Source organism: Neltuma alba, unplaced genomic scaffold (assembly GCF_004799145.2).
Source record: "Neltuma alba isolate B1F8T4 unplaced genomic scaffold, ASM479914v2 tig00012973_pilon, whole genome shotgun sequence".
NCBI classification, from domain to species: Eukaryota; Viridiplantae; Streptophyta; class Magnoliopsida; order Fabales; family Fabaceae; genus Neltuma; species Neltuma alba.
This window is the reverse complement of record NW_021637331.1, coordinates 1-11,836: the sequence shown is the minus strand read 5'-3', so window position 1 is coordinate 11,836 and position 11,836 is coordinate 1. Positions and strand designations below refer to the sequence as shown.

Below are 11,836 nucleotides of genomic sequence, written 5' to 3'. Positions count from 1 at the left end.
ACCAAGTATTAATTTATGACATATACAAGTAGGATGGTAAGTTGGTGAAGTAGTGCTTAAATATAGTTTAAGAAATAAATGATACTTTAATAGATACAATCACATAAAAGAGTATATCTCTCCATCCACAACACAATTCATATAAAAGTACATATATGCAACAACACAATGAAATATGCCCTCCCATCACCTTTCTCCTCCTTATGACTCCTTGACAAGGACCCGGGCTTTCTGTGCTGAGTAACCCGGCCAAAGGTCACCCCACTCACATCAAGCAACGGGCCCCCTCCTGTACCTACACCGCCCAAGAATGGATTATGGTGCAAGAGGTGTCTACCCAAGAGTTCATTCTCAATTCCGAGCCAAGGAAAAGGAAGAACTACAGGGGTCTAACAATACGGCCAAACACTGGGATCCATAGTGTAGGCATGCCGCGCGGGCTTCAAGAACAATTATCCTCCACATAACAAAATCCCATCTTCCACATATGAACCCCATGCATAGTTACAATATAAATCAAAATATCACAATCTTCAAAGTAAGATGATATAATTTCAAACAAAGTATAACACATTTTCATTTCATTTAATAACATAATATTAGTATATTAAATTCAGTACTACACGAAAACACAATTTCCAATAAAACACAACGCAAACATAATTAGATCAACATACTTCCCACTTCACCAAAATTTGTCATATAATAAAATATATATTTTATTCACAGGCATACTTTTACAAATTAACTAAGAAAATAAAAACATAATAGACACCTTACAATCCAAAGAGTGTATATAAAATAAATTGACCCCGGTTACCTCTACTCCAAGCTTAACCTCACAGCTTGAGAAATAAGAGCGCAAATTACAAACTCCGAAGTACAAGATAATCTACAAATAATATAGATACAATTTAATATACATACAAATAATTAACTTAAATTACATAGAATTTATTATTAATAATATCTATACATATATTTACTATCCAAAAATTCTTACTTCAAATAACAATTTTTCTCTACCCAAATAACTCATTTAAATTATAAATATTTATAAAATATTGTTTTTATCTAATATTGTAAGAATCTCAATTTATAACTTAAGTTTCCAGTTTTAAAATTTTTCTAATAATATAGTCTTAACCTATTTTACATTTTAAACCGATTAAAATATCAATAATACATTAAGTAACCCAAATAAGTTATTTAACTTAAATTTAATCGGTAAAAACATTCTATATATCTTGAATGATACATTTTCCAACCAGAATCTTAGTTTAAAATTCTCAAAACAATCAATAAACAACTATAAACCGATTAAAATTTCAATAATACATCAAACAACCCAAATAAATTATTTAACTTAATTTTAATCGATATAAATATGATATATATCATAAGTGACAGATTTTTCAACAAAATAAATTTGATTTTAAATACCATAGGTACTAAATTAACAAATCTAAACCGATTAAAATTTCTTAATAATAAATCTTTAAATTCCTACGGTCAAATATCTTCGAAACTCAATACTTACTCTATACCCAAATCACAAAATTTTCTCTAAACATTATAATGATACTACTAATATAAAGCTCTAAATATATAGGAAATATTCATAAGGAAAAAATTTAATAGAAAGAAGTGTTTAATGTACCTATATGATCCCCAAAACTTATATGACTCTTCAAACTGCTAACACTTCTCTTCTTTTCTCTCAATCTCTCCTTCTGCGCATCTCACTCTTTCTTTCCATTCTTTGCGATCATTCTCTCTTTTTATTCTTCAAATTGCCAACCGTCCTTCCTCAATTTTTCTTCATTCATTAATGCTCCCTCCATATTTTCTTCCTTCAGTCAAAAACTCCCCCCCCAATTCCTCTTCCTCTTAAATACGTTCAGCTTTCGGTGGAAAGCTGAACGTGTTGTCCCCTTCCCCCATTTTTTTTTGTTTTAATAAAATATTATTATTTAATAGTAATAAAATATTATATAATATATATTTTTTTTTGAAAAAAAATAACTTCTTTTTTTTTAAGGATGTTACACTAAACTTGTCATTTCGTAAAGAAATATGAAAATTCTGTCATTTTAACAGTTTAAACTTAAATTTGTATGAGTAGATTATCAGAAGTTGTCATTCGACTCACTAAAGCTGTCATTAGCCTTACTGAAGTTGTCATTCGTCTAGGAATGTGAAAATTGTCATTTTAATACACAAACTTAAATTCCTATCAAATGCTTATCAGAACTTGTCGCTTGTGTTACTAAACTTATTATTCACCCTAATAAACTTGTCATTGGCATCTCATTGGCGTTAAATCAACACTTGTTATTAAAAGTCTGCAATAGAAAATGACAAGTTTGTAATAGAAAATTACAACTCTGCAATAAGAAATAAGAAGTTTATAATAAGAATTATAAGTCCGCAATATGAAATTATAAGTCCACAATAAGAAATAACAAGTCTGTAATAGGAAATAACAAGTCTACAATAAAAAATAATAAGCCTGAAATGAAAAATCACAACTTTGATATAGGAAATTACAAGTTTGCAACAAAAAATAACAAGTCTGAGATTGAAAATTATAAGTCTAAAATAGAAAATTACAGGTCTAGAACAGGAAATTATAAGTCTCTAATAGAAAATAACAAGTCCAGATAACCATCTAACATCTGTGACATCAAAGCTAATTTTGAACATTTCTTGACAATATCAAGTCCAGGCAATCATCTGATAACTGCATTCATGGATAAAGTAACATATAATTATCATTTGATAACATATAATCGTCTGAATGTGGGGGTGTTATTGGTAGGCTAGGCTTCACTCACTTGTCTCTCAAAATGCATCCTCTTCAAACCCTGCAACAAGGATGTTAGAGTTGTTAGCTTATACTCGAAAGGCTTGGATTTCAACTTTTGTGCTTCTCGTTGGGCTGATTGATTATTTGTTCATCCCTTTCTAACTTCAAAGATAAAAAAAGGTTGGGACCCAGGCGGGTGCTTTGCTTGCTTGGTTGAAAGAGAGGTCAAAAAAAAAATCGTACCCACCCACAACTCAGCACAAACACAAATGAAATCTATTCGATTGCCTCAAATGCTTAGTTGAAATGCTTAGGTGAAAGAGAAGGACGAAGCGGGAGAGAGGAGAGAAGAAGGAAAAAGAAGGAGAAGGTGAGATGGAGGAAAGAGAATGAGAGGGCATTTTTGCCTTTTTCTCAACATTTCATAATTGATATTTAAGATCCGGTCTCTAATAGCAATTTTATGAATTGAAGAACCCAAATGGCAATTTTATATATTTCAAGGTCTTTTATTGCAATTGTCCCATAAATTTATGTATATTATATATTAAATAGAATTATATATATAAATTCTGGGTAATGCCAGATATGCACGATGGCATATCTTGCCCTACACCTGGCTCTGCTAAATGCCCAACTATTTTTTGGGTTGCTTCTTGACTTTAGGGGGCTTGGGTGGGCATTGCTCATGATCACCCCTACACTCACGTTGCCTTTCCTTCTTCTAACGGCATGGAGCAAAAAACTCATGCTTAAGGGCCTCCTCTGCACCGATTCTCAGTCTAGGGTTCACCATCAAGCACTTGTCCAAGAGATCAAGCAGTAATCTTAAATCGCGAGAGACTTCCAGGAACCCTCGAGAGACTTCCAGGAACCCTCGTTTCTCAATTTTCATTCTTTTTTCGAACCAAACTTGAAATCGCAAAGGTGACAAACCTTGTTTACCATATAAGTCCTACAACACAAGCAGTTAGATTTAAGTTGTAATGATGAATTTGAATCAAAAGTCAGAGTAGATTCCAGTCATATATAATAGATAGATACCGCAGGGAATGAGGATTCCCGATTGTGTAGCTTAGCAAGCTCCCATAGATCCTCACTGCCTCTCAGTTGAGCTATATCCTTTATGCTCCTGAAGATTACGGGTAACGGAAATTGTAAGAATGACAAGTGAAGGTAAATAAGCCATGCATGCTGTAAGTGTTGGATTATAGTAGAAATTCTTACTGTTCAGGGTCTCCAGTGAAAGGAGTTTTTCCCATTATGAGATAGAGCAAGGATACGCCGGCAGACCAGATGTCAAGCTTAGGACCTTGATGTGGAGACCTGAACAATACCTGCACAGAGTACCCACCGATCACCATCAAGCTTCTTGCTTCCTTAGAAAAAGTCATATTATATTTTTCAATCCATTCATTTCATCAACAAGCTCACATTCATAGCCTACCTCTGGAGCCCGATAGCCCCTTGTTCCCACCCAAGGACCTTTTCTTATCTGCTCTCCAGGACCAGCGGCATCATTGGCAATTGGTTGTTTTGAAGGCATGGGAGAGCCGTCGACAGGGTTCTCATCCGGAAACTGAGAAAAGCAGCAACAATAGGCTAAATTACAAGATAAAACAGATTTATATTGAACAGCACGAAAAATCTGTTCATGTTATGCTACAGAAACAAAATACTAACCCTGGCATGATAGAAATCAGTCAGATACCCTTTTTTAAGCTTACGGGAGAAAAGGAAACTCCCAGGTTTAACATCTGTGTGTATCACTCCCTGCGTATGCATAAGCAATCATTAGAACCTCTAATTTTCCTAGGGTTGCATATGTTACAAAAATAGAATTCTTTATACCCCCTCGTGAAGAGCTGCAAGAGCCCGGAACATGCAGTAACCATACCGTCGGAGCTGATCAATACTAATTTCCTCCTTTAACACCTATGTGAGGGCAAAAATCATAAGAGTGAAAACAGAGAAAATAACACAAAACTTCCATTTAGATGTGGGAAATTTACCTCAGGCTTGTCGTGCTCGATATATTGGAGAACAAAGCAATGAGTATTTCCATTCTTGAATCTGTCTTTATAGTTAATGATATAGTTTTTGCCTCTGAATTATGAAGTCATTGTGACAGATAAGTCATTAAATAACTTCAAAAGCTTAACCGGCAACGCAAAATGTTGAAGAAATATTTCTGAATTGTGCTTACCCATGTTGCTCCAGCACTTCCCACTCCTTAGCAAGACGTTGACGTTGCTCGTGAGCTTCAGCAGCAGGACCTGAAAAGCCACAATGATAAATTAGCAATTTCTACTTCTGAGAGGTCATAACTTGTCTCGTTGATGAACACTGAAAACTTAAGTAAGATTTTCTGATGTTTCATGGTCAATAACATGGAAGAGCACCAAGTCACATCAAAATAGCGTTTTCATTAAGAAACCCATGGCATTTCGAGTGGAAGAGCACGAAGTCAAATCAAAAAGAACAGGCTAACAGCTGGCTTAGATTACAAATTAATAAACCTATGGCATAATCTTCTTTTTTCTCTGTCAAAGCGTAAATGTTACAATTTAATTATCGTTGTATTTTTTGACATTATTTTGTTATTATCAATTAAATTGTATTATTTTAACATGATCGGTCTGACCAATATGACTTACTGACTCTTAAACCACTATCTCAATCAGTTGAGTATCCGGTCCGGTTTTTTGTACCTTGTTTTAATGGGATACATTTAAGGGCAACCCTGGTGGCTCCACCTCCACTATTCTTCCTCTTTGCCTTGTAAACAGTGCCATGAGCACCTGCAAGATTAAGTTTGTTAGAAGAGCTGTCAATGAATTCATACACTCGAAAAGAATTGGATCAATGTGGACGCAGCGTCCAAATCAGGAACCTATCAACGTTTTAATACCTTTGCTTACTTCCTTTATTTCCTCGTACGATTTAGATGCTAGAAAATCCATAAGCTTCTGTTGATCCTACATAACAGGGATCAATAGTTCTTCATCAGAAAAACTTGGACTTTACATATTTAATGACTTGTAGAGAAAGCAAAAGATGAATTCCCAGTATAATTGTAAAAATATATCCTAGCCAAAAGGTAACAAGATAGCAGTGTCTAATGTTATGTTGACCCATTGCGCCAAAGTGGTGTGCCTGTGGCAATGCTTATTTGTCAGAAATCAATATAATAAATTCCCACTTTTGTTAACAAGAACAGAGATGTACTTCGCACAGACAATAAAATGCACAATCCATGCAGTATCAAGTTTATGATTCATTATAAAATTAAATTGGGAGTTCATCACAAGTCGAGACACAGCTTAAGCCTCTCATAGGAATTACAGTTACAGGGAAGATGGACAAAAGAAGTCTTAGCAATGGAGAAATTGTTAATACTCGGAAAATATCTTTTATCAGCAAAAAAAAAAATAGAGATGGAATTTTCTGGAAATATACTAGTTTTCTTCAATCCTTTTGCGGAATACACAACCGCGTATTGAAGCCTCTTCTGAAACAAACCCAGAATGATCGTTTACGGAAGAAAGAAGAAGCAAGCAAACCCCCCAGTTTGTTCAATAGTCTTCCCAGAGGGAAAAAAATTCACATAAATAGCCACAAGTCAGCTACAATTGAAGAGATTTAATTTCCATATTTCAGCTGGAAATCTGCACAATTCAACGGAAGGGGGGAAAAAAACAACTGGAAAGAATCTCACAAACGGCTTTGGAAAGAGGAAAGCAAGATCGAATGGGGTTAGAGAGAAAGAGGGTCTTGTTAGTGATAGTAACTAAATTCTCCAAGGGCTTAAGTGGATCTTCCAATTCCTCACTTATGCTACGAAAGACTTGTTGGCAGCAACATCCGCAAATAACTAGCTAATTCAAGTCGTGTCCTATGTTCCGCAACTACTAACAAAACAAGAAATGACATTTTAAAAAATTAAACGGATTCTTACCATAAGAATAGAGTGACCAGAACAATGAAAGATAGAAGAACTCAGTATGGTCGAATACCAGAGCAAGAAAGAAAGAATTGTCTGAAAGCTAAGAGTCTCGTACCTTTTTTATAGATCAAAATATGGGCACGTTTAATGAAAATTAACTCAAACACAACTAAATGAGCAGTTTATATGGTTATTATCTTGCTTAATGATGACTAAAGTCACCGGTTACAAACATGGACGACGCATTTGACGTGCGCAATGTGACGTCTTGTGCATTATCAATAAACAGATTTGAGTTTACTCATTGATTGATGGATGAACAGTGCCATGAGAAGCACATGCATGTCCACGTCCACCTTTGATGAGATGCAAGTGGGCAACAAGTAGGGTTCAATTTCACTCTCTCTCTGACACACACACACACTAATTGAAAGTGAAAAGACACACCAGCAGCTTCGTCGGGCTTGCTGGTGCTTTATCATCACTCCACCGCCCCACAATTTTGATGATGACATCCATAAAACTATCGTACAACGACGTGCATGATGTTGATGATGCGCCAATCAACTGCATGGGAGTTTTTACAGATTGTAAAATGAGTAAAAAAAATATTTTTATTGTCAATTAATTATCAATCAATACATACTTGTTACAAATAAATAATTTAATTAATTTTTAATATATAAAGTTATCTAATTTTTAATATATTTACTGAAATGAATATCATTCAATTTAGCACGCTGACATGATTTTATATATTCTTTCTTTGTTTTCTTCCTCATTAGGAATGATGGCTTAAAGCCATGTTTTCAAATAAAAATCATCACAAAACATTACAAATATGCAATTCAGTGGACTATCAGTGTCTAAAATATTAAAGTTCGGAAATGTTGGATGAACTTTTTTTCTCAATCTAAGATATTAATTAATCACACAAAACAGGCGCGCGCACAAATATGTATATAACTCAATTTCATTTGATATAAAATATTTGTTCACTTGAAACCTGGAAGCGACCCAATGCCTCTTAAATAAACTCTCCAGTTTAAATTTCGTGAAAACAAAAAAATTATAATACAATGACTTCTATTGATTAAGGACATGACAAACATGGCCAGGAAATGACCCAGCTCTACTCCCAATTATATCACCAGATACAAAATAAACTTCATCCGAAAAAAATGTACACTGCTTTTTCTAAAAAGGAATTTAAATAAATTGGATTCTGATTTCTGGGAGCTTACTAAAATCAGCAGAAGTTTCACAACCACAACTTAGAAAAAATGGTTGTAGAGATAATTAGATATTTATTTATCGTTGCTTTTGATTCCAAACGTGAAAGTTATGCTGAAGAATGAAGCTACGCTTATCAAACATACGTAAGCTTGTTGACTTTTACACAAATACAAAAGAAGAAGAAGAAAAATAAAAAAGAAAAAAATCAATTTCCTAATCCATTTCCTTCCACTTTATGATTCTCCTAAACGCATGGTTGTCTTTGAGGATTGCAGCATTATTCTATTATAGATAATGGTTTTACGAGATATTTTGTCGACGTCTAAAGATTATATACACAAAGTATATTTAAAAATTCCCATCCTTCTCTTGTAAAATTTTCCTATCCGTATAGAGATATAAATCACAAAGTATAAGCGTGCATCAGAATTTTTTTTCCCTCTATTTTCTTCTAACATGGATTGATAAATTTGTGAAGTTTTTCATAATGAAAATGTAAGATTATGAATTTTGTGAGATCAAAAAAGGGATTAACATGCAAATCTATTCGTGAAGAACTTTACTATGCGTAGTCGCTATGAATTTCTTTAGATGCAACAATTATTACACATGAATATTTTAAAATGAAGTAAAACTATCATTTATATTAAATGTAGGTAATATCCTTTACTTTATAATACTGCACCAAGTGTACCCCACCATACTAAGGTAACCAACATTATGTGTAGATAACATATGTGACATTTTTGCTGAAAACATTCATTTGTATTGTTGCCCCCAAGAAATTTCATGGTGCTAGGTGTGCATGTAGAATATTTTGTGAGAACTTTATTGCAATAAAAAATTCAGACTTGAGGATAATCCACACTTATGTCGTCATCTACTTTTACTTTATTAAAGTATCTTTAGAAAAGTAGCTTTGTAAAAGTAGCTTTATTAAAGTAGTTTGTCCTGTAGTCTATTTCGTCCTTTTGTAATCATTAAAGTGAACCTCATCATTAGGATAGGTCATAATGACGTCTACCCGTCATCATGAGATGTACTATTAGGCCTTTGTCATATAGTGACCCCGAACCCCTATATAAACCCCACTCTGCCTTCAGTTACGGGCAAAAGGAGTGTATCGACTTCCTTGTATAATATTAGTGTGCTTTCCTCATGAGTTCTCTCTAAATTTCTCTCTTCTTCTGAAAGCCTCACTTATGATATCTTTCTTCTGTCACCAGAGATTCTAAGTATGCTCTGCACTTACCTCTTTAAGAGGATCCTGTGCATCAGAAAATAGAATCTGACCACGATCCATGAAGGAGTGTTTAGTGACAATCTTTCCAGTTATCCTAGCTCTGGTATTCAAAGCTGAGAGTCCTAACGTGGCCTGTTGATGAGTTGAGAATGAGTGGCCTTACCTGGACTGAAGCCTTGAATATCAGACTATGTTAGCTTGGTTCGATTCAGCTAACACCCCCGTGTGGTATCAGAGCCAGCACAATTCCTGACAGACGTGAGATATCATTAGTGAAGGTGAGTAAGAAGATACCGTCTTATCATGAGTGAAACTTTAAACAGTCTTGAACCCGTTCGCCTTTCTTCTTCCTTTACTCCATAAAGACTTCCCTTCTCTGTTCGGAGAACTCTTTCCAGAAAAATAGAAAACCTTGTTGAGATAGATCATCTTCCTGAAGATGCTAGAGTCCAAGAAACGAATCTACCTCTTCTTAGTCCATACAACGTTTATCATCGTACCAATCGTGTCACTAGAAATGTTAGAAGCTTGATCTCCACTCAGAGACCTCATGTTAAAGAAGTAGTCCAGTCTACCAAACTAGAAAATTGTGGTCTTCCTACTTCTTCCTCTGAACAATATGTCACTATTGACATACCTCAACCATTGATCAACGAGTGGATAGCTCAAGGTTATACCCATCTTCATATTGGTGCTGTGCGCCTCATTCTTACACTCCATGGGAGAAAAGGAATTCCAGCTACTGCTAAAATTGCTTTAGTTGATACTACCTATACTACCTACAGTAATGCTTTGATTGGCGCTATTCTGACCACTCTTAGCAATGGTAGTGTCATCCTTACCATGGCCCCTGATTTCAATATCAAGCTTTCAGATCCAACTTTGACGAACAGACTAAAAATCCAAGTCCAGATAGTTGGAGCAAAGCAAGATCCCAGAGCTATCACAGCAACCCTTCATCATCAAGTTCTCTACAGACTCCAGAACCATGCTCTTGATCTTCATTTCCCAAATTCCACCAAAGATGCTCTTTATGTGGTTTCTGATAGAGATGATGATACCTCCATCATCCAGATTCCTAGAAAAATCCCAAAAGAGGAACTTGCTCAGCTGATGCCTCTTGAGTGGATCACCAACTATGAAAAACACTTTCATGGTGTACAAAGGGATGTTCATACTTCTACCCCTCCTGAGATAAAAAGGCTTCCAGATGGCACTGTCAAGACAGTGTTCACCAAGCCAAGCCAGGAAAGTTCTTCTGTATCTTCCGGACGTATTCTCACTATCACCCCGGCCTATGTCTCATCTAAGGGAGAACCTCCTATTGGTTGGATAGACCAGAAAGCCAAGCCATGTTATGTGTCTCACATAAATGGCCATTTCATTTGGGATCATGCACCAGAAGAATGTGATCCGGACTGTGATTGTGACACACCATACTGGTGGGAAGCTTCTGACGATGAATGATGATGGATGGTCTTACCCCATCAGATATGCCATAAAAAAGAAGAAAAAGGAAAAGAATACATCTCTTTGTTCCTACAAACATTACCATCATCACTATGATGATGATGATCATGGTCCGAAGCAGAAGGCTAGAAGCTGGAAGGCTCCTGTCCCTACTGTTCCCTCTAGCAGATTATCTCTATATGATCTGCTTAAGAAACAGGTCATGAAGACCTCCTGCCTAGACAAAAACCAGATCCAATGATTCCTGCCATCCAACAATCCGTCTCGTGTATAGCAATGATGGATCCCTATGAGCAGGATTTTCCTCCTCTTGAAAGAAGAACCAACAGAGAAACAAAGGTTACAGCAAGACCTTTCTCTGTTCCAACAGAAATCTCTCCTACTGGTGTGAAACTAGACCAGTCTCAGCAGCAGAAAAAGTTCTCAACTGGCAGACCCAGAATGCGATCGGCCAGAATAGAACTCTGACAAAGATTGATTCAAAGCTTGACCTGCTGACTCTTACAACTGATACTCTGACGAGCAGACTTGACCAGGTCTCTGATCAAGTCAAGCAGCTTTATATGACTCTGACTTCTCAGTAGGGGTGGGAATAGGCCAGGCGGCCTGTCAGGGGCCTATAGCCTGGCCTGCTTTTGGCCTGATCAGGCCAAGCCTGTTAGAAAATAAACACAGGCTCAGGCTTTTTTTAAAGCCTATTTCACCTAACAGGCCAGGCTCAGGCTCTATGAGAAGCCTATTAAGCCTGTCAGGCGGCCTGGGCCTGTTAAGTATTTAAGTATTATATGTAGAGTGCAAAAGATAGGTCTCAAGTTGAGGACCTGATGAGAAGAATGCAGCACCTCCACCACCAGACCAACGTGTGTTGTTAACATCTTTTTCACATAAATATATCTTATTTGCTCCCCCACACTTAGTTCCATCAGAGACTCAGAGTATCAGACCAATAGACGCACAACTTCCCCTAGGTTTAGCATTTTGCCTCTGTCATCGCAATTCGCAAGTTCGCAACTCGCCGAGACGCCAATGCCAACTCCAGTCTCCAGACTCCGGTCACCGAATCCGAGTCCTATAGACCACACTCCGCTCTTCTTAGTTCCTCGAAATCTCAGTCGAAGACTATCTCAGATTC

General features: G+C 36.1%; 1 protein-coding gene across 1 annotated transcript; it reads right to left on the bottom strand.

The window, feature by feature from the left end:
* Positions 1-3,456: 3,456 nt before the first annotated feature.
* On the bottom strand, positions 3,457-6,808 carry LOC114733166 (probable cell division control protein 7 homolog 2). Its single transcript, XM_028920571.1, has 11 exons — positions 6,768-6,808; positions 5,721-5,787; positions 5,521-5,610; positions 5,016-5,085; positions 4,822-4,915; positions 4,661-4,744; positions 4,493-4,582; positions 4,257-4,388; positions 4,037-4,146; positions 3,854-3,941; positions 3,457-3,764 (listed from the first exon to the last, which is right to left on the bottom strand). The coding sequence occupies exons 1-11, from the start codon at positions 6,768-6,770 to the stop codon at positions 3,534-3,536; spliced, it is 1,059 nt and encodes a 352-aa protein (XP_028776404.1). The 5' UTR covers positions 6,771-6,808; the 3' UTR covers positions 3,457-3,533.
* Between the last annotated feature and the right edge of the window lie 5,028 nt (positions 6,809-11,836).